Below are 23,648 nucleotides of genomic sequence, written 5' to 3' on the forward strand. Positions count from 1 at the left end.
ACCTTTTTCAGAGATGGGCTAGGTGGAGTAACTAAGTATAGTACCTTCCACCACTATTTAGTAAATGGCAAGTTTAGTTCACTGTCCATACTTTACTCTGCAATCTTTCCTTCCCTTCAATTTTTCCATCCTAAACAATTCAAAACAAATTATTGTGTAAATTTAAGTTCTAGAACGATTTCTCCAAAATCAATATAATTTAACAAATAGAAATGGCAGTATAACTAAAAACTCCTTTAAACTTGAACTCCTTTAAACTTTAAACATGCATTAAATAGTTCTTATTTCCATTGGCCTTACAGGAAATGATCATGGTAATTCTGCCTCACTAATAGTCTTGTTTTTTTGTGTTTGTTTGTTTTGAGACAGTCTCAAGCTGTCTCCCTGGGTAGAGTGCCCTGACATCACAGTTCGCAGCGATCTCCAACTCCTGGGCTTAAGCGATTCTCTTGCCTCAGCCTCCCAAGTAGCTGGGATTACAGGCACCTGCCACAACGTCCGACTATTTTTTGGTTGTAGTTGTTATTGTTGTTTGGCAGGCCCGGGCTGGATTCAAACCCACCAGCTCTGGTGTATGTGGCTGGCGCCTTAGCCGCTTGAGCAATAGGCGCCGAACCGATAGTTCTGTTTTGCTTTGTTTTGCCTCAGAAGTAATTATAAGATATATATAATTCATTTGGGTAATGTAAATGCCACTCCTTGGAAATTTTATTACATAAAAGGAGCTCCATCTCGTAACAAGTCATTCACAGTCTTTTTTAAAGTTTTCTTTTAGACATACACATAAAGTGTATCATATTTTAAGCTGTAACTAATAGTCTTATTTTTAACCCATGTTGATGTGTTGATGATCCCACTCCCCTGTAACAGATAAAGATATTTTATAGATTGACTACCTTGGTATCAAATAAGTAAAAAGTTATTTTTGTTAATAAATAGATAAGTACATAATTTTGAAGAAATTGTCGTACATTTACTAAGAGTATCTATAATTGACATCATTTATCTGAATAAGCCCAAGAAAGTTCTTACTATATAATAGAGGAGTAGTTTACTGCTGACCAACCTATACATCCAGGTGTTTATCTAGGTGATTGCTTTCATGATTTCTTCTAAAGGAAATGGGAATTCATTGTTTTCCTCCATTGGTGTTACGGTCCTCAGATATCCTTCACTACATGCCTCTAGGCTATGAACAAAGTTATCTCATATATGTAACATGGGACCAAGTTAAGACCAATCTGTTAATCTTCTATGTCAGTAACCCAGTCTTTACCTTCATTGGAAAACTAGGCCTAATATATATCTTATATGGTAGCACAGAATGAATTTTACTCTTGAAAATACCTTACTGTTTTAACTGTAGCATGTTACTGACAGTAAAGATCTAAAGCCTGACATGTTAAAGGTGGAGGTGTTTATGCATTTGAGCTATCCACATGTCCACAGCACTACCAAGAAATTGTTATCCATTTCCATTCTACATGTACTAGCCATTTGATACCATGCCCAGAATGCTGAAGCCTAGATTGGAATCTTAGCGCTAGCCTTTTCCAAACTACACTTTCACTTGCATCTTGAAACTGAAGAAACTGAAATACGAGTCAACACATAATTAGCCAAGCACCTACTATGTGCCAGGCACTATTCCAGGCATTGAAAGTGTTTCAGGCAAGTGGTTATTCAAAAACTCAATGTTGTTTGTGTGTTTATTGCTGCTATTTTAATTTTGGACGTAACTTCTTTCTTGAAGCAGTCGTTGTTAGTTTTAGATATTTTAACTGTAAAACTTGATAGATTCTTAGAATGTGTATATTTACAGACTTACTTTTACAGTTGTCATATTCTTCCCAGAGAGGTAGTTTCCCTCTTAATAAATTTTAAAATCTTACCCTGTTTTGTGTACTTACTTTCTAGGCCTAACCCCTATTCAGACTCTATCATAAGCTGTAAACTCAGATGTTTTCTGGAGCTAAGCAGGTTTCCTAAGTATTTGAAGCAGGCCAGAGTGAGTTAAGAGCAAGTGGTAGTGTCTGAACCAAACTAAAAATTCATGCCCACCCAGAAACATTAAAAAAATTTTTTTTAAATTTCAGATTAATGTAAGAATACATAAAATTATTATTTGTGCTTGTCAGGTAAAGTCCAGGTTGTATTTGAGTGCTTCACCCAGGACCATATACCCCTCCATCGTGCCCATTAGGTAGGAGCTTACTGAGTCCCCCCTTCCATCCCCACTTCTTGAACATGATTGTGTTTTTCTCTTGTATTGTAAAAAAATATTTTAAACCTGTATCAGACACATCTAGAGGCCAGAGGTTCCCACAGTCTGAATGTCTAGATAAACAGTTTTTAAACCATTGATTTTTGAAATATGAAAGTATAGAATCAGTTTATTTATAACAGTAATTGTTTTGAAATATGAAATGCTGAGTAAAAACTTCGTAGCATAAACCCACACAGTTATATGCATGGAGTGGAGTGTGTGTTGTTTGGTTTTGTTTTTAAGTTTTCTCTTTGTGAGAGAGAAAAAAAAAAAAAAAGAAACAGAATGTCCATAGGTGGACATTCAGCAAAATTTACAGGTGGTCTTAGGTTGAATGAATAATCTTCAGAGGATCCATGAATGTCTTATAACTTCATTTTCTAAAGTATTGTGTCTGTGTATTCCTATGCCTAACTTTCTTTTTAATGCAGGCTACTTTTTAGAGCAGTTTTAGTTTCACAGCAAAACTGAGAGGAAGGTACACAGATTTCCCATCTGCTCCTTGTGCCCCACATGTGCACAGTCTGCCCCCCCCCATATCAATATCCCCCAACAGAATGGTACATTTGTTACAATTGATAGTATGCTTAGCTTTTTATTTTCTATAATCTCAAGGGGAATGTCTACTTAAGAATATCGTTTAATATGCTTTGAAAGCCCCACCTTACATGGTACTTGATAGCTTTAACAAATTTTTTTAATATTACTAGTTTATTAGTAATATTCTGAAATGATTGAGGAGTATAACACAATAACTTAAAAAAGTGTTTTTAAATCCAAGTAATTTAGTTCACAGTTTTCTCCCCACCACTCTCCTCCCCCTCTTCCCCTTCTTCTTTGAAGTTATTTGGTCAACCTACTCAACCAGTTTGTATTTTATCCAAAGCTGCTTTCCTTCCTACAGGGAGCATTACATTCTTAATTTTATTAATATGTTTTTTGTAGTTAGAGTAGCATATCAGTCACGTTGGGCTGCTGTAACAAAATACCACAGACTACATGGCTTAAACAACAAATTTATTTCTCACAATTTGGAGAAGTGGTACTGCCTAAACCACCTCATATGAGGTGGTTGGGAGAATATGAGCTCATTTTGATTCCATTAAATGCAGAATTGTTTGTATGTATGTATTTTTCTAGGGGAGAAATTATATGACTGTTAACAGTGGTAAGTTTCTGGGAGTGGCATTGGCCATGGTGGCAGTTAAGATTGTAAACCATTGACTGCGCGGGGGGTATCAGTTTATTCATTATAGAGTCTGGCATCTAAAGAGTTTTGGCATTTTTAATAAGAAAAATATATTGGTAACTGAAGAAGAGAGCCTGGGTAACCTAGGACCTGGCACCATTCAAACTGGTACAATGACGTTCTCTGTTCTTTATATATAAAGAAGCTAGGCTAGATTGCTGAGAGCTCCGGGGCCCAGCTCTGGACTGGACTCAACTTTTGGTAAGATCTAATCAAATCTTTTAACAGAGTCCAGGAGCTATAGGAAACAACATTTCTATTTCTGTGACTTATATGGAAATGAATAGATATGGTGGTTTTAAAAAAATCAAGTTAATAATGTTAGATAAAAAAATTTTTTTTACTGTGGAACTTTTTTTTTTTTTTTTTATTCGTAGCAGTGAACATTAATACTATCATGGGGTACAGTGTACTGTTTCTGTATACAATTTGAAATACTTTCATCCAGCTGGTTAACATAGCCTTCATGTTTTTTCTTAGTTATTCTGTTAAGACATTTATATTCTACATTTAGAGAGATTCACATGTACCCTTATAGGATGAACCATAGGCGTGATCCCACCAATCACCATCCCTCCACCCACTGATAGATGAAAATTTAAAAATAACCTTTTTGGTTTTTTTCTTTGAGACAGAGTCTCAGTCTATGCCCTGGGTAGAGTGCCATGGCATCATAGCTCAGTTGGGCTCAAAAGATCCTCTTGCCTCAACTTCCCGAGTAACTGGGACTACAGGCACCTGACACAATGCACATCCCCAACTAATTTTTCTATTTTATTTTTGTTAGAAATGAGGTCTCGCTCTTACTCACACTGGTCTTGAACTCCTGAGTTCAAGGGATTCTCCCGCCTTAGCCTCCCAGAGTGCTAGGATTACAGGCATGAGCCACCGTGCCCAGCCTAGGTTTGAATAATTTTTATAGGATAAAAAATTATATGTAATTTGGGTGGCACCTATGGCTCAGTGAGTAGGGTGCCGGCCCCATATACTGAGGGTGGCAGGTTCAAACTTGGCCCCAGCCAAACTGCAACAAAAAATAGCCGGGCATTGTGGCGGGGGCCTGTAGTCCCAGCTACTGGAGAGGCTGAGGCAAGAGAATCACCTAAGCCCAGGAGTTGGAGGTTGCTGTGAGCTGTGACGCCACGGCACTCTACTGAGGGTTACAAAGTAAGACTGTTTAAAAAAAAAAAATATATATAATTTATTGTTTTAGTTGTGTTGTTTTAAGAGATAGAGTATAAACTATTTTTTTTCTGTTTAGTACTGACATCTTCAGAGTGAACATTTTTGTTAGTTTTTGAATAGAAAATGTGTGTTCTGTAGTAATAGTGGTGACTTGGCAAAAGTCCACTTCTAAACATTGTTGGAGTAATTAAATTTAAAAGCATAATGAATTTTGGCTTTTCTTTCTGTACTTATGGCAAATATATCTTCCACACACATACATATAAAAAATAATAAAAAATAAAGTTATATACCAAATTCTCATTCTTGTTTTTAAAAAAGCTTTATAGAATTTACATAATAAAACCACAACATAGAATTAATAATTTAGAATGTGATTGAAATGAAAAGCCTGTGAATCTTTTTATTTTTTTACTTTAAAAATTTTGATATTCATGTTAAAAGAATCTTTGTCTTCTTTCAGATAAATTTGCGCCTCATCTTGGTAAGTGGAAAAACAAAAGAGTTCCTGTTTTCTCCTAACGATTCTGCTTCTGACATTGCAAAACACGTGTATGACAATTGGCCAATGGGTGAGTGGTGTTTTCTCTTGAGGATGAATAATGTTGATTCTTTGTACCCTGCCTGTTTCCCAAATATTTTGAAAAAGTTATAAGTATACACAATTTAAAAGGACAACCAAAAACTGAGGGTAGAAGGCTCAGACTTAAAGGGGACAACTGTATTCCCTTTTAATTTTTTAAAGATTTTGTTTAACATTTTGCTCTTCAGCTATCTAATTTCAAAATGATAAAGTAATAGTATGCAAAATCCCTACTTTTGCCTTAGAACTGTTTTAAAAATATAAGTGAGAAATTGTTTTTAAAAACAAAAACACAGGACAGTTATTACACATATAATTTCATATAAATAAACCTATTTAAGAAAAACACAAAGTAAAAGAAAAATGCTGTCTTTAACAGATAAATTAAGCTTGATACAAAAGTTAATTTCTAATTCTTGTTATTTCATGTGTTCCCTGAACTACTTACTTATAATGTCAAGAAAATGTGAAGTTCATTTCTGCATTGCATTTTCAAGCCAGCATCCCTAACAGTTTGGGAGCGTGTTTGTGATATTCTTCCATTCTCTGGTTCTTTTCTGTGTAATTAGACTGTTTTCTTTCTTGCAAGTGAATCTTTATGTTCTTCCTTGAACTTTCCCCAAGTATCATCTTGCCTCTTTTTATGTCATATACCATAGTGATACAACTGTTTTAGCTGATTTTACTTAATTTTTACTAGTAGAAGCAACTTTCAAGGTTGAGGTTTGTTTCAACAAAGAACACAGTGTATACAAAATAAAGTGTATACAAGCACCAATTAGACTAGTGTTTCTCAAACTTAAGTAATACATGGAAACTTTTTATAGGAAGAAAATTCTTGTAGATCCTTAGTGCTGACTTAAATTATTTTTATTATAATGTGTATTTTTAATATAGAAACATAAAACCTAATTGAAACTCTTTATTGTGGCTTGGTGCCTGTAGCTCAGTGGTTAAGGCTCCGAGTTCAAAAACAACCTGGCCTGCTAAACAACAATGACAAATGCAACAAAAATAAAAAATAGCCAGGTGTTGTGGCTGGCACCTGTTCTCCCAGCTACTTGGGAGGCTGAGGCAAGAGAATCGCCACCGAAGCTCAAGAGTTTGAGGTTGCTGTGAGCTGTGACGCCACTGCACTCTACCAAGGGTGACATAGCAAAACTCTGTCTCAAAAAAACCCCCAAAACTCGTTATTCTTATTAATTCATATACAACCATAAAACTAAAGAGATCTATGACAAAAATGCAAATAACTCTAAAACCAGTAATGTTCACAATTTAACATCATTAATGTGCTTAGATGATGTATTTTGCCAAAGCTAACTCACTGCTTGCATCGTGCATCCTGTTGAGTTTGGCATGTCTATATTATTACGTGGTGTCTAATAACCAAGTTATCTGCAGATTCACCACAAAACCTTTATTCGTACAGTGTAACAGATTGTCATTCAGTCTTCTCTTAGAAAGAATGCATCACCTACCTCTTAGGTCAACCTCTGTTCTTATCTCATTAGCCTCTTGACAATTAAGACATTGATTGCCACCTTGGGAAAAAAATTTTTTCCTTGGGCCCACGGTGTTATATTACAAAAGTAGAATAAAAACATTAAAACCAAAGGATCCTTTTTAATTAAATGTCCATGTGTGAATTAATGTGCAACTCACACAGAGTTAGAATCGGTTTTGACACTGCATGCCGTGTAAGTTGTATATGACTCAAAACATACTTCCTGAATTTGTTTCTGAGATTTGAGTCTTTTGTAATTCTAAAAGTATTTAATTGTATCTGGAGTGGACCTTCAGTGGTCCTGGATGACAACCTCTGAATCATGCCCCCAAGTATGTGCAACAATGGCACCATTTCATGCAAAGAGCAGATTTTGTTAAAAGAGCCACCAGGGCAAAATGTGTAATTGGACGTTATGGTTATCAGAGAACACAGTCTAGTGCTTGTGACACGCTTGGAGTAGGTTGACAGAAGGTGGAGGTGATGGACCGATTGACAATGAACAGAGGCGGTTTCACAGCTTCATGAGGCCTCAGGCTCAAAGCTAGAGTGAGTTAAATACAACTCATATGGCAGTTAAAATGTTCGAGTACTGACTGCTTGGTGGTAGAGCAATCATAAACCTAAGGCATATTCTTGGGTATGAAAATCCCAAGGTTCCATTTGATTATAAAGTAATGATGCCTAACGTAAATCATGTAGATAACCTCTTGTAGATTATCATTAAAACAATAATATAATTTAAATTTTTGAGACTATGTCTTTGTGGGTATATAGGCTTGAATTCAAGAAAAACTAATTTAGATCAATACCTATATTTTGCCATGTATAATGTGTACCTGTGTACAGTGTACACCCATGTTTTGGGCCCTTTCAGGAAACTTTCAGGAAAAATAAAATCTTTGGTTTTATTTTTTAAAGGAAGGTAGAAGTGACCATGCAGCGGTGCCTCCTTCTCTTGTAAGAGGCATAAGGTGCAGAGCCAGCTGCAGCAGAGAAGTGGGGAGTAAGCCCAGGCAGCCAGTAAGAGTGATCTGGGTGACCCGAGCATCTGACCTCCCACAACTGCCCCTCCTTGCCCACCCTCATCCCCATATCCTCTCATTTCTTATTCCTACCCATCTCCGCCAGTGAGAACATAACCGTGGCTACTCCATTGACAACCCTAGTGGGCTTATTTCCTGGGAAACTGGTGTGTGGTGCCAAGGCTGACCCTGTCTGCTCTGGGCTTCTGACCAGTAGGTTCCTTCCTGCCTTTTCTAGGCTACCTGTCTCTCATGCAACTGGCCCCATTCTTAGGACTCTAGGAAACTGCAGTGACGAGGACACCTTCCCTGGTGATATCCCAGTGAAGTGCTCTGCATTTACATTTCTGTTTAGCAACTAGACTGTGATCTCCTTGAGCCATCCAGTCCTTGGGCGCTCAGTAACATCAGAATGAACGATAGCAGCCTTTCCCAAGCTTGTAGATCCTGTCAGTCACCCAGGATATTGGTTAAAATGAGACTCTGAACCACACCTAAATACATTGAATCTGCTCTGCTGGAGAAAGACCTGGGTATCCATTCCATTAAAAAGTATTCTACGTGCTTCTTACTGGCAGGTTTGGGAAATTACATCAACTCAACACCTTGGGGATTCAGATAAGTCATAGGCTCAAAATGGGCTATGTATATACTTAGGTACAAGCTTTGCTATTAGGTACCTTCACTGACAGAAACTTCATGGGAACTGAAGCCCAGGGTCACAATAGAGGGCTACTAGGAGAACAGGGTCTTAAAACCCAGGTTTCTCAGACACCAGCTGAGAGCTCTTCCTCCTCAGGAAAGAAGAATATGGTGTCCCAGGGGCCTTAGAATGGGCCTCTCATGCAAGAGGATGAGGCAGTCTGGAAAGGGAAGAGATCTGCCATCCGGCAGGGCCAACCCCAGCACTTCTCACACAAACTTCCCAGGAAGTGAGCCTACCAGGGTTCTTAGTGGACTGGCCATGACCAAGTTCCTACCTGTGGACATGGGTGAGAGAGAATAGGAAATGAGAGGATGTGGGAAGTGAGTGGGTTGGGAGGGGACAGCTATGGGAAGTCAGGTGCTCAGGTCACCCAGACCATGCTCACTTGCCATCTAGGCTAGCTCCCAGCTTCTTCACAGCAGAGCGGCCAGCTCCACTCCCCTTGTGAGAAGAGGAGGCACCACTGTGTGACCATTTCCACCCTCCTTTCACCAGGGTCCCAGTGTGAACCACTGAGTTGCTGTCAATGGTGTGCCTGTTTCCAAGATGGCAGCAGCAGAGGCAGCCAGGAATGGGTTGGGGGTAGCACGAAGGGGCACATTACTATATTCTAGGATATTATTTTGCATATAGATATTGTTATTGCTTTCTAGAATTACACTTTTAATGCATAAGCATAAGTAAAAGAATTAACATTTATGTATGGAATCAGTACTACCCATGTATAATATACATCCTTACTTTTCCCTCAAACATGTGGACAAAAAAATGTGCCTTGTACATGGCAAAACAGAACTACTACCTCTTATTGGTAACCAAAGGGCTAGTTTCTCAAGGAAAAACTGAAGCTAAAGAAGCTTAGCTTCTAATTGCTAAGAAGGAAACTCAGGAAAGCTAAAGTAAACTAGACTTGGGCTCTAAGAATATTAACTATTCTTTACAACCAGCTAAACATTTTCAAATACCTATCTTAAAGTGATGTTATACTATGATACAAAAGATTAGTTTTGTGAGGTTTTTGGAGCTAGGAGAAGGAAGGTTGTCAAGATAGCGTTTGGGGCATGGATATTATAGAAAATACAACACAAGACAAAAAAGGGTAATCTCAAAAATTTATTTAGGCAGTATTATAACTTGAGATAGAAGAAATAGAGTAAAACCTCTGTAAGTTGACCACCCAGAGAGCTGTAACAAACTGGTCAGCATATTGGGTGGTCAACATAAGGAACTTCCATTGAAAACATACGATGCATGTCCAGTCTGTGAATATTAGGTCAATTAAGGTGGTCATTGGAGGGAGGTGGTCAACTATGGTCAACTGTTCTACTTTTACTTTTGTTATTTGGCCTAGATAGTCAAGATTGGTTTTAATTTCTTATGCTAAATAATGGTAAGAATCAAGCGCAGGTCTTTGCTATAAATATTAACCCCAAATGAACAGATCATCTGTCAGTATTGAAAATTGATTGTGCCAATCAGATATTACTATTATGTTCACAAAAAAAGGTTTTCATTCCCAGTCTTTACTCAGTTGCCAGAAATACTCTGCCAATTCCAGACACTGCAGAGAGTAAAAAGAAATGATTTAATTTTTATTTTATATAAAATATTTAAATTAAGAGGTAGGTCTCTCTTACATAATGTTCTAACGGTCCGTAAATGTAAATGTTTATTGGTGCTAATAACAAAGGCATAGTAAATATTAATGGGGGAAAATACTTTGTGTATTGTACTTTTGTAAGGAATTAGTTTTCCTTAGGATACTTTCATATAATTTAGCGGAAATATTGCTGAGATGTGCAGTAGTCTGACACATAGCTATTATTGGGTCAGAGGTCAAAAGAAATCTAGTGTGTTAATAATAACTGAAATCCTTCCTTTGAGCTAGGTACTAAGGTCTCTAAATTTCAGATCCTCAGAGAGGGGAAGGGACATAGCATATTAAACCAATGAAATACATTGAAATCATTAGACTCTGGATAAGATAGAGAAATACTGAAATATATGGCTTCATGTTTCTGCATCTCAAGAAAAATACTTCAGAAATTTTTATAATATTAGTCTTTGTTTCCTATGAATTAAACAATTACTGCCATTTTTGCCTTTGTTATCTGTGGAACACTTGCATCTTGACCAGAAATGCCCTATCTTAAACAATAATTTTGGAGGCAGTGAACTCAAAATAATTCATACAGAAATGTTACAGGCTTATTTGGTCTTTCTTAGAAGAGGGACCGGGGAGCAGGGAAGTCAGAAAGGCAAGAAAGGCTTGAACACTCAGAAAAAGGTCAAAAGACCAAGTCTCTACTTAGCTCCTTTGTCTTCCCTCACTCTCTTCAGAATGCTCTAAACAATTTTTTGCGTTGACAGTTACCACCTAACAATAGGAGCATCTATAGGAAACAAACACATCAGATGAAAATTATTAACAGAAATGATAAAGGAATTCTCAGATCCTTATCAAAACTACAGCTTAAATTCTTACATTTGTATGTACAGGCTAATGAAAATTGCTTTGTCCTTAAACCATTATTTTAATAGTGTTCCATATTTTACTGTAATGTAGGTTACATGTTAAAATTGAATATTCTGTTCCTCATTCTGCCTTCAGGTTTGTCTTTTGGTTTTCTTGGTGTACTTTCCTGGACTCCACAGCTGGATAGTATCTTCTAATGTATATTATTTAATTTATTCTGAGTATGCATTTTGGGTAAAGTGAAGTAAAGTTGTGCCTTCAGTACTACTTATCAATTAGCTTCAAAAAGACAATATGAAAAATAGCATTATACAAAAGTATAATTTTTTAATTCTTAGTATCAATATATTAATTTTCTTTTAAAATCTGTTAAGCCTGTTTCTAGCCTTGAATATACATTTTAACAGGTAGATGTTATTAATTACTGGTATTTGAAATTAATTTTCAAAGATTTCTCTTTACTAGATAGATTTTTCCCAACTCATTTGTTTTAATTTTATAAACTTCAGGACAACAATTTGGCAAGTTTTAGTATTCTTTAAGAAGCAGAAACTAGTCTTTTTACAGCTTTGGCTGTTTATCAAAAATAAGCAAGAACCAAGGCTGCAGTAAATGTATGAGTAGTGACCGTCTGGATTAGCAGGAAGCTGTAAGGGTCTTCTCTGATAAACACTCACTAATTTGGATCTGAATTTTTAAAATAATGCAGTATTACCTTAATTATGTGTTGAAATGCCCCTAACTCATTCACTAAATTCTTTACAGACTGGGAAGAAGAGCAGGTCAGCAGTCCAAATATTCTACGACTTATTTATCAAGGACGATTTCTACATGGAAATGTCACATTAGGAGGTAATAGTCACCTTCGTGATGTGATTTAATACCTCTCTCTGTCAATGTAGCATTATTTGTTTTAAATGCTAAAGTCTTTAAATTTACTAGGAAGGGAAATTCTAACTCAGATTTTTGCCTATTTTTGGTAGGTCTACTCCTTGACATCTTGCATTCTGTTAAATTTAGCACTGCAATAAGAGTTTATTACCTTGTGAAATAAACTGTTCAAATATAGATAGGAGTTGATATGTACTATTTTACAAATGTAATGGTATTGTATGTCTGGGTGATATAATTTAGATGTAATATTTCTAACTTAAAACTGAACACAAAAAATGGGAAATTTATGATAATTGGTTTTCAAATATTATATGAAAAGATGTTTTTAATATGACTCCACCTGATATAATTGTCAATCATATGAGAATAAAAGTAAACGACTGACACTGGAACAGTAGTGACTGGAAGAGCAGATTGGGGGACCAGACCATCTAGTTGTGTACAAGCTTCATTGTTTACTGGCTGTGTAACCTTGGGCAAGTGACTGTGTTTCAGTTTGCTCATCATAAAATGTGATAACAATAGTGCCTACTTCATAGGTTGGGGAGGAGTAAGTTAATTTCCATGATGGGGACTGTCCAGAAAGTATCCAGCCATGTGTGTCTCTCTCTACTTTTCATGCTGTGTGGCTGGATATTTTCCAGACAGCCCTAGTATATTCAAAGTACTTGAATGTACAAACAGTGCTTGGCACATAGTAAACACTTTGTTATTATTGTTCTTTATATGTGACTGGAGAAATGTAGCTCAATAGTGCCCCCTTATGGGACACATTTTCTACCATCAACAGGGTTTATTTTCTTTTCAGAACATGTATTTCAGATATATTCAAGTAATTGGAAATTTATAGGCAAACGAAATGATCTATTTAAATATATCTTTATTTCAAAATAGGCTGACCTTTTTCCTCTAAACTTAACAGTGAAACATTTAAACCTGTTTTTTCTTAAAGGTAGAATATTTTTAGGTATTCATTTAGCATATATTTATTGAATTTTCCTTATGTATCAGCACTGTGCTGAACACCTGGGGATATAGGGTTGCCTAAGATAGAATCTCTTTCTTCAGGATGCTCTGATATTACTTAGGACAGAAAGATAAAAATTACTGTGTGATAAAGGCTAGAGTAGATGATAGCAAGGGATTTTTATAACAATACCAAAGTCAAAACATTTCAGGATTAATCGCACACATAACCAAGTTTTTAGTAGCAGTGCTACAACTGGTCTAAAAAATCAACTGTCTATTATAAGATATTTTCTGTTTTAAAATAGAGGTTTTTTGGTTTGTAGGGTTTTTTTAATAATACCTTTTGTACAGATAGAAAAATACCTTTTGTAAAGCCCATCCTTAATGTAAGAATTTACTGTTAGTTCTCTGGCTGTATTGTATATTCATTAAAGATGGGGCCATGTTTGGGTCTTTTTTTGATTGTTTATGGCTCACCCAAGATCTTGGGTGAATTAAAATTTATAAATATTAATTGAATTTAATCTGTTGACTAAAATGATTAGATTTTGAATTATCCATTTTCCTTTGAATATTGATCCATGTGAGCAGTTTCCCACCAACTCCATTTCTTTTTTTTTTTGAGACAGAGCCTCAAGCTGTCCCCCTGGGTAGAGTGCCCTGGCATCACAGCTGACGGCAACCTCCAACTCCTGGGCTTGGGCAATTCTCTTGCCTTCGGCTCCTGAGTAGCTGGGACTACAGGCACCCGCCACAACACCCGCCTGTTTTTTTTTGGCCAGGGCTGGGTTTGAACCCACCACCTCCAGTATATGGGGCTGGCACCCTACCCCTTTGAGCCACAGGCACCGCCTACACCTGGCTATTTTTCATTGCAGTTTGGCCGGGGCTGGGTCCGAACCCGTTACCCTCAGTATATGAGGCCAGCACCCTATCCACTGAGCCACAGGCACTGCCCCGACTTAGTGAAATTTTTAATATGACAAAGTCTTGTTCACATTTTAATGTTAAATCAGTCCAGGATCCAAAATAGGCTCTCTCTTTTTTTTTTAATCATGCGTGTAAATTTATGGGCTTGTGCTTGGTTTGAACATCAGAGGTTATAAGTATAGACCAAATAATGGCTGGCCAACTTTAGGTGTAATGGAAACCTATCCTGATTATTTGGAATAGTACTAATATAAAATAATTAGGACTCTTTAATCTACATGCTGACTATAGAGCAAAATTCAAAGAGAAAGTAGCCAAGGATCATACTTGCTATGTAATGATTTTGAGCCTTACTTAAATTTGTCAGTAGTGAAGAAAAAGTAGTTTATGCTGTCAGTACATCAATTGTGTTTCCTCACAATTACAGAAACAACTCTAGAAGTTAGCTGTACCCACTGCTTCTAATTTTATACATAGAATAACAAAGATTTGTCATTAAACTTGGTGTTTACATTTGCTGTAGTGGTTTGATACATGAGTGTGTGTTACACTCTATATCCAAAATATTTCATAAGTTTCATTGCTTATGAGCGAGAAATAAGTTATACAGGCTTGATTATGAAATAATTAGTAATGTTTAAAATTAAGTTCATCATTTTTTCTATTTCTATTAATACTAGTAGTAGCCTGTTCAACATGATCATTTTATTCAGTAACTGACAAATAATTAGACATAAAAACAAATGCCTCTTAATCTAAAGTTTTTCCTACTCTAGAAAAAGTATTCTTTTTAAAATAAGGGCCAGATGCGGTGGCTCAAGCCTGTAATCCCAGCACTCTGGAAGGCCAAAACAGGTGGATTGCCTGAGCTCACAGGTTGGAGACCAGCCTGAACCAGAGCAAGACACACACAAACACATACACACACCCATCTCTAAAAATAGCCGAACAGTTGTGGCAGGTGCCTGTAGTTCCTGCTACTCTGGATTGTGGCAGGTGCCTGCAGTTCCTGCTACTCTGGAGCCTGAGGCAAGAGAATCACTTGAGCCCAAGAGTTTGAGGTTGCTGTGAGCTATGGTGCCATGGCACATACTGTGGGCAACAAGTGAGACTCTGCCTCAATAAATAAATAGAATATTTTTAAATTCTTTTTCTTTCCTCTTCTAAAAGTGATCTCGGATAATAACCAATTATTGCATTCTCTCATACTCTTTTCTTATATAATGTCGATATGTGCATTAAGTTAATGGCCATAGCTGGAAAGAATAATTTTTAAATTGTGACGTTATTTCTGATAATATTAATCTAATTTCATTTTGTGAAGGAGGTGTCTATTTGGTAAGAAGTTAATCTATTGAGGAAATTATAAAAAAAAAAGCAAATCAATTTTTAAAAAGGTTTTAAATGTTGTTAGTGATTCCAGTAGGTTGATGGATATATAACAAAGTGTCTTCTACTTTTCACATAGCATTAAAACTTCCTTTTGGCAAAACAACAGTGATGCATTTGGTGGCCAGAGAGACATTGCCAGAGCCAAACTCTCAAGGTAAGCTGTGCCTGGAGAAGTATCTCACCTGAGGCACGAAGACAGACATTCAGAAATGGTTGGATTTTCTTGGGCATTCTGAGGGAGTGGAAGTTTACAGAGTTTATGAATAGATGTTGTCAAGCAACTAAGCAGACAGTTTTGATACATGCCAAAATTCATAGAACATTTATTAGAGCCTTTAATTTTAACAAATGCAACCATTAACAACACCCAAAACTGTTTCTTACTATAGCCCCCTCTTCCCATTTTGGCATTTTTATAAATAAGGCTTTTCTTCATTTTCCCTAGGTCAAAGGAATCGTGAAAAGACTGGCGAGAGTAATTGTTGTGTAATCCTGTAGTTGCTGTCTGCTAAGAGTGATGTGATATATCGTCTTTGTCTTTCATGCTGCTGGGACAGAAGAGACCCAACATTGCTCAGAAACCTTTAAGAACAGTCTGCCTGTAAATCCATGGAACTGAACTATCACACGAACACTGTCATTTTTTCTCATGAAAGTAAAAAGAACCAAGAACGTTTTTCACTATTTTTTTTTAATTTCTTGTGTTTTTGCTTACGTTGAGCAGTTTTGAAACATACTGGTTTTTGAATGCAGTCAATCTCCAGGGGGAAAGTTAACAAGCTATCTTTCATAACAGAAATCATTTTGCTGCCACAAAAATCTTCATCACCAGAACTAACAAATCAAGTGTTCCAAATATAATTTGCACTAAAAAAGATTGGCATTATTTTCCTCATCAGCAGAATTTATAACAGTTTATGGTACCTAGAAATACATATTTAATTCTGTACTAGAAAACACTCAGCATTTAATACGTTAATTACTGGGCCAACTTGAGAGGAAAGAAAAATGGAAAAGCAACTAAAATGTTGGGTGAATTCTACCAAAGTCAGCCATGGTGGCTGCACTGGCACAGAATACTAAACTGAGTGTGACTATTTTCACTGCAACAAATGAAAAAACAAATCAAAATGTGCCTGTTGTTTAAAGCACTCAGTAGAGGGCTGATGAAACTATTTTTCCTTTAAGACATGCACTCTTGAGTCCTACAGTAACTGAGTGCTTGGTCACACAGCACAAGAAGGGGTGAGAGTGCGTCTCCTAGCCTTAATGTGGGAGGGGAATTCCAGTTGCTCATAGGCTTTCATTATTGTGCAGAAATATTAGAAAACCTCATTGACTGATAAATAAATTTTGTGTACTTGAATATCAGCAAAGTGAAGTTTTTCATAATTATTGCTCATCTGTAACCATGTCCAGTGTCACACTTACTCGTAAGAGAGTTAGGATGAATTCTTAAAATTAAAAAAAAAACTTCATAGTACTAATTTTATTTCTTTATGTAGCTTGCATTTGGTATTAGTGCTTGCAATTGTATTAAAATCAAAAGCTGATTTTTACAGCATACATGATTAAGGATGCCATTCTTTTATTTCATACCAATTTAAAGATTGATATGCTAAAAACAATTTGCACAGCACTAAAGCATGAGCTAGTTTCATCTAAATCTGTAAAAATATGAAAGATTTTATATTTTTTCACTGGGAAGAAATTCTTCCTGGATGAAATTACAAATACATGTAGAATATATTTAATAAAAGACTTATAAAATACCTAACTTTAGATCTTAAATATAGATTGGCGAGTAGTGTATAGAACAATATTCCATATAAATAACTTTAGCCTTTATAAAAATGAAGTTGCAGGCTGACATTATGTTCTCTACTTACTAAATGTCCACCGTCCCTACAAACATGAAGTGTAAATGGTTTCAAAAGTCAGCGTTGTTTAAATGTAATCAAGTTATTTTATTCATTGTTAATGCTTTGATGAAAAGGCTTTATATGCAGTAGATCTACAAAAATATTGTTCATACTGATCACAATTAAATTTGTATAGAGCAGAGTTTTAAAATGAATGTAAATAGCACTAAACATTTTCTTTCTGCAACCTGTACTTAGATTCTTTCTGTAAACTAAATAAAAAAAATTGTAGTGTGTTTGTTAGTATTTTAAAGGTCTCGATTAGGTTAATTGTTTGAGCACTGTCCCATCCATGTTAAAATTATTGTCTACTTTTATTTCTGAATCTTTTAAAATTCATTAAATTCTGTTGTTTAATATTCATTTAAAATTATATTGTTGGTTTGGGGAACATTCCCAATGTATCTTTGATATTTAACCTGGTTAATTTGTGCAGAGTCTCAACAATGAATAAAATTATGTAGTCTTTGTTATCACTAAAATGTTATATTTGAGAGATGTTAAGTATTTATATGCTTCATTGACTAGCTAAAACATGAGTTCTGTTAGTGTTGACTAAAGAAGAATGGTAGTTACCTAATTGGTCAATTAAACAATTTGTGACTCTATTCTTTTGTAAAAGAAACTGCTGGTAATTATTTAATACCTATTTTAATTCTAATTACTTTTCTAATTTTCCAAAGTTTAAAGACTATCAGTTAATTCAGATTGAGTTTTTATGATGGTTAAAAATAATTTTATATTGGTTTTCAATTTATTTTTCTGTGTATTTTCACATATATTTCCCTTTCACAAGAAATGTAAATCAAGCAAACTCAATTTAGGGTTTGCTTAGTGGGATTGACTGGTTTGTTAGTAGAGAAAGAATTAAGACCCTTCATATCTAATGTCATAATTGTACAAAGTAAAAAAAGAATAAAAGTAGAAGTAAAATTATATACCGAAAACACCAAAAATTTAGATGCCTTAATAGTGTATTTATGAAAATACTCAACTATCCCTTTAAAAATAATCCCTTGGACTGCCTGATGCTTAAAATACGATTCATCATGTCCAAGGCTACTTTTAAAGATTCCTCTGCCAAAAATACCAGCTCACTTACCTAAAGGTGAGAGCTGCATAGATCCAATAATGTAAATAAAGCCTGAATTATGAGCCTATACCCTGGCCCAGCACTTGGTGTCTAACCCATCTCTTTTACCTAAAGTCCTAGACTTTGTTAAGTGTTCTGGACAAGGCAAAGCTGTTCTTCTTTATTAAAGCCTCAGCATGTCTCTCCTTCATCTGAACTATTTGCTTTCTCTTCAAGATAAGTTGTATCATACCATGAAAAAGATAGAATCTAACATTGTCATTCATGTTAAATGAGATTTTCTCGTAACTAACATTTATCCTTTTAGTTTTATGAAGTCATCTTGAGCAATGTTACAATAATTTCTGTTAGCTGATTGTGGTAAACAATGTTTAATGTGAAAAGAAATTAAAACTTTCTTCATCTGTTACATTTTTCTTCTTTTAAATAACTTCCTTTCATAATTTTGATGTCTTATTCTTTATCTCTCTACTATTTCTCTCTTTTCCCCTTTCTTCGGTTAATTCATTATATTCTTTAGTAAGATTCTACATTGTGCCAGCCTTTATTCTGCAAGTATATTTTACCCAAATCAAAATCAAAAAGAGAAGTGATTGATTAAACTTGAGTATGCTTTCCTACTGTCTTTATTGGTAACTGGTGCAGGCATTCCAGTTTTTTTCCATTCTTACTTTGTAATACAGTCACTTCTTAGCAAACAAAGTGGGGGTGGGAGAAGGGCTTGAGTAGTTTCTGTACAGTTACAGTTCTGTAACTGTAGTTACAGTTGAAACAAGACTGCAGACTGCTGGCCTGTGTCTCGGCACAGTTTCTGTGGCCAAAGCTGATGGTAAATATGAGTGGCAGGTGATTGGCTGTGACAACCTGCCTGGCCTGTCCCCAGCCACTGCTTTCTTATACACAAGGAGGTTGACTGCCGAAAGACTATATGGGCAGATTTAAGTGAGAAACAACTAATTCTTAAATATCTGAGTTTGAACCAGTACTAAAATGCAAGAAACTGATTTCATTTGTTACTTTGTGGTCTTTCACAGCGATGTCAAATGTATATATTGTTAAAAATATATCAGGGGTCCTGGAACTTTTAAAACGAGGGGCCAGGTCACTGTCCCTCAGACCATTGGAGGGCTGGATTGCAGGCCCTGGGATGAATTGGCTGCTAAGCAGGACAGGCAGGGGTGGCAAAAACACCCGGTGGGCTGGATAAATGTCCTAGGCAGGCTGCACATGGCCTGCAGGCCGTAGTTTGAGGACACCTGTTTTTAATATTATGCCTCTTTTTTGAAATCATAACTTTCAAGAAATACAGAGTAGACAAATAAATGTGGCAAAAAGGAATGTCATTCTCTTTAAGGATTCAACCATTAAAAAAAGTTGGGAGGCTTGGTGCCCATAGTTCAGTGGTTAGGGCGCTGGCCACATACACTGAGGCAAGAGGGTGAAAACCCAGCCTGGGCCTGCTAAACAACAATGAAAACTGCAATAACAACAACAATAAAAAAAATAGCCGGGCATTGTGGCAGGTGCCTGTAGTCCCAGCTACATGGGAGGCCTAGGCAAGAGAATCGCTTAAGCCCAAGGGTTTGAGGTTGCTATGAGCTGTGACAGCACAGCACTTTACCAAGGGTGACATAGACTCTGTCTCAAAAAAAAAAAAAAAGGAGTTAGATAAATGCACACATCTAAAATGGCTCTGGAAGTGATTTGTTTTTAGTCTTAGAGGGTCTAACTGGTTTTAGAATATAGTTATTACCCATTCAAACATTATTTAGCATCTGCCTTTTATTTACTACAAATATTCCTTGACACATATTTGATGTCAGGGCAGTCTGCAATATAGCAGGAGAAATTTTGACGTGGTTAATACAAGGAAGCAGCAGAATCCAGGGAGGAATGGTGACTGGCCACAAGCAGAGCTGGAATCGAGGTTCCTTGTGGACATTACATAGAGCAGCGGTTCTCAACCTGTGGGTTGCGACCCCTTTGTAACGGTGAAAATACATCGTGGCATTAGGAAGATTGAGAACCACTGACACGGAGAAACACGATGTGGGCAGTTGTTCAGTTTAGAGAAGAGCAGCTTTTCCCCTGCGTTCTGGAGCTCCCCTCACTCTCCTCTTCCTTAGCATGCGGTTTTCCTGGAGCCATCCCTTAAGTGAATTTCACTAATCAGTGTGCCGTCTCACCTTGTGTTTCTCAGAAGCATCTTTTTTAATCTGATAATTTTAACACATCTCCATTTTGACCGATAGTATTTTCAGTCTTCAGGTTTTGGAATACCACAAGAGAACAGCTGGGCTTTGAAGTCAAGCCCAACTTTGCTCCGGGTGACTTTGAACAAGTTACTTAATATTTGAGCTTCAGTTTTTTTCATATATAAAATATAATACCAGTTTTAGAGGGCTAATGTAAGGATTATTTTTAAATACTTAAGAGTGCTACTTTGCCCAGGAACTCGTACAACCAACTGGCAAACATGCCAAATGGTTTTATATTGGAAATCAAGTACTAGGCAGTGGCGTACTCTAAACTTCATGGAAGTAGCCTACATAAAGGCCAGAGAAAATATGTGCATGATGCTATGTTCAAAGACATTTAAAAGCAAGCTAACAGGAAGTGAGGGGATCTCAGAAATAAGCTTTGGGATAAAAGAAAAATAGAGAACCCAATAATTCAATGGGATGTGGCCTCAGATGTATACAGTGTACTAGGTTATAGAGCTTGAATGAAACCAGAATAGGACGAATTAACATGGGAACATAACTATGTCACAATTGGAGATGGGATTTGTTACTAAGATAAAAAGTACCTTTTTCAGAGGATAGGTCTAATGCAGGTGGGAGCCAGCACTGTCAAGAAGACACATAAGGAAATTGTAGAGCTGAGAGGGGGAGTAATCTGAAGGATCATGAAAAAAGACCAAAATATGATAGTGGGATTGTGCTGTACATTTCTTCAGATTAAAGCTATCAATTTCTTTCCTGAATCTGGAGCAGGAAAACACTGAAGGCAGATACTACCGTGAGGCAGTAGTGCGTGCGTGCAGGACCTTGCTGGGTGGCTTATTTGTGAACATCTGATTAGCTCTTGACTTGCTGGGTTAACAGAAGTAACAAAACTAATCCCTCCCTGGGATTCATTTTAACCCAGAGGAAAAGAATGATTCTAGTGGAAATGTTAGGAGCCGATAGACGAAATAGCTGTGCCCTTAGATTTGTGTAATAATAAGGTAGACACTGGTGTTTATTTCTCCAGCACTCCCCCACCCCCACCTTTTTCTTGGTGGCTAACTGACTTGAAGGGGATGGGACTGTTCCCACTTCCCACTGCGGTACTGGGAAATACAACTCTATCCCAGCCCTAGGGTGAAGCTGGTGCCCTATGGTGGGACTGCTTTAGGGGTGACCTTGGGACCCCATCCTGGCAATTAGACTTGAGGGAACTCGGCCTGGGTATTTCTAGGGAAAGTTCCTTCACTCCCAAAGGGTCTATACAAGAGACACTTTGCCTCTGCACATTGTTTTGTCTGGATGTGGTATTGAAACTGTAATAGCCACCTTGAGCCCCAGAGGGGAGGTTGCCTGAGGGCAAAGCCAGCATACCTGCGGAGTAGAGGGGTGTGAGCAAACCTGCCCCCAGGAGCTGCTGATTTTGCCCAATGGGTTTCTTGGCAGGTAATCTATTCACTGAAGTTTTTTCCTCTTTCCAGTCAAAAGCATGATATACATAGAAGTGCTAGGCTTCAACATCCACTTGAAACTATGAAATTACAGAAAATAGGAAGGTGATTCTGTGTGTTCAGAACTCTCAAAAACACACCTCTGGCAGTATAGTCCCAAATTATCTTGATGATAAAGAGAAGAGACATCTAAAGAGACCATTGTGGCTGCAAGTCAGTCTTTAACCTCATAATTTTAAAAGCAGAAAATGGAAGTTTGGGTATTAAATCAATGATGAATATATATATATGTGTGTGTGTGTGTGTGTGTGTGTGTGTATATATATATATATAAATTTTTTTTTCCTTTTTTTTTTTGTTTTCTAAAGACAGAGTCTCACTTTATCACCCTTGGTACAGTACTATGGCATCACAGCTCACAGCAACCTCCAACTCCTGGGCCTAGGTGATTGTCTTGCCTCAGCCTTCCGAGTAGCTGGGACCACAGGCGCCCACCACAACACCTGGCTATTTTTTGTTGCAGTTTGACTGGGGCCAGGTTTGAACCCGCCACCCCAGTATATAGGACCAGCGCCCTACCCACTGAGCCACAGGCGCCACCCAAGGATAAACATATTAAAGAGTCAAACACCTCTGAAAATGTTGGAAAGGCCTGGGATGAGCTAGGATTGGTGGAAAATAATAAAAAGTACACGTTTGTTATAGTCAAGAAGAAAGCAGGGTTACACCACTGGTTCTCAGCCCTGGTTGTATATTAGAATCACTTGGGGAGTTTGACTTCTTAAATATTTTACTTTCTAATATTGATGCCTGGGCCTCACACCAGCTGAATTAAATCTGAATATTCGTGGCCTGGAGCAGATGCTTTAATTTTTGCAGATAACCAAAAGCAGAACCACTCAAGTACCAAGAGTACAAGAGAATACAGTGGAAAGATGGGAATAAGAATACTTAAAATGGTGGAAACCGAGTTAGATATAGACAGGAAGCGGTGCCCAGCTACTTTGGATTCGAGTTGCCAGAGCCAGTAGAGCTACAGCTGAGAATTGTAAAGCAACTTGTGCACTCTAAGTAACACGGTCCCTGTGTCCACTCCCAGGGTCATTGTCAGAGCAGGGGAGACCCCAAGGTTCCTCACACAACCTCACCACTATCATCCACTCTGAGAACGCAAGAAACCTCAGACAACAAGATCACCTCTCAGTGTCCTCCCTGGAATCCGCATGTGGCCCTACCACTGCCACTTTTCTGCTCCCGTTTTCTGTCATATTCCCTCCCAGTTCTGAAACCCTTTACCGTGAGTCTGGAACTTAAGCTCCTCCAGAAACCTGCCATACTGCCTCAACCTCTTTGAAATTTCCTTTCAGGCTGGGCGTGGTGATTAATGCCTGCAATTCCAGCACTCTGGGGGGCCGAGGCAGGTGGATTGCTTGAGTTCACGAGTTCAAGACCAGCCTGAGCAAGAGCAAGACCCCTGTCTCTAAAAATATCCAGGTGTTGTAGTGGGATACTACCTGTAGTCCCAGCTACTCAGAAGGAGTACAAGAGAATCACTTAAGCCCAAGAGTTAAAGGTTGTTGTGAGCTATGATGCCACAGCACTTTACTGAGGGTGACAAAGTGAGACTCTGTCTCAAAAAAAAAAAAAATGGAATTTCCTTTCACTTCCTTGTCCTGATCCCTAACTCTCTCTCCCTTGAGGGTAACCTCCTCTGCAGTCCTGGGAGTTTTATATTTTATATTTTTTTAAACTTTTTTTTTTTTTTTGGTGTC

The 23,648-nt window shown here is 37.2% G+C and overlaps 1 protein-coding gene across 1 annotated transcript in view; it reads left to right on the plus strand.

Annotated features, from left to right (window-relative positions):
• The window catches only part of UBL3 (ubiquitin like 3), a 68,428-nt gene extending 51,090 nt beyond the window's left edge, over positions 1-17,338 (plus strand). The window contains exons 2-5 of the mRNA XM_003797608.3: positions 5,164-5,272; positions 11,763-11,849; positions 15,259-15,336; positions 15,628-17,338. Of these exons, the coding sequence (XP_003797656.1) occupies positions 5,164-5,272; positions 11,763-11,849; positions 15,259-15,336; positions 15,628-15,680 (327 nt within the window). The 3' untranslated portion in view covers positions 15,681-17,338. The remainder of the gene's footprint in view (positions 1-5,163; positions 5,273-11,762; positions 11,850-15,258; positions 15,337-15,627) is intronic.
• Positions 17,339-23,648: the final 6,310 nt, after the last annotated feature.

Source organism: Otolemur garnettii, unplaced genomic scaffold, assembly GCF_000181295.1.
Source record: "Otolemur garnettii isolate 467f Iridium unplaced genomic scaffold, OtoGar3 scaffold00120, whole genome shotgun sequence".
Classification (NCBI taxonomy): Eukaryota; Metazoa; Chordata; class Mammalia; order Primates; family Galagidae; genus Otolemur; species Otolemur garnettii.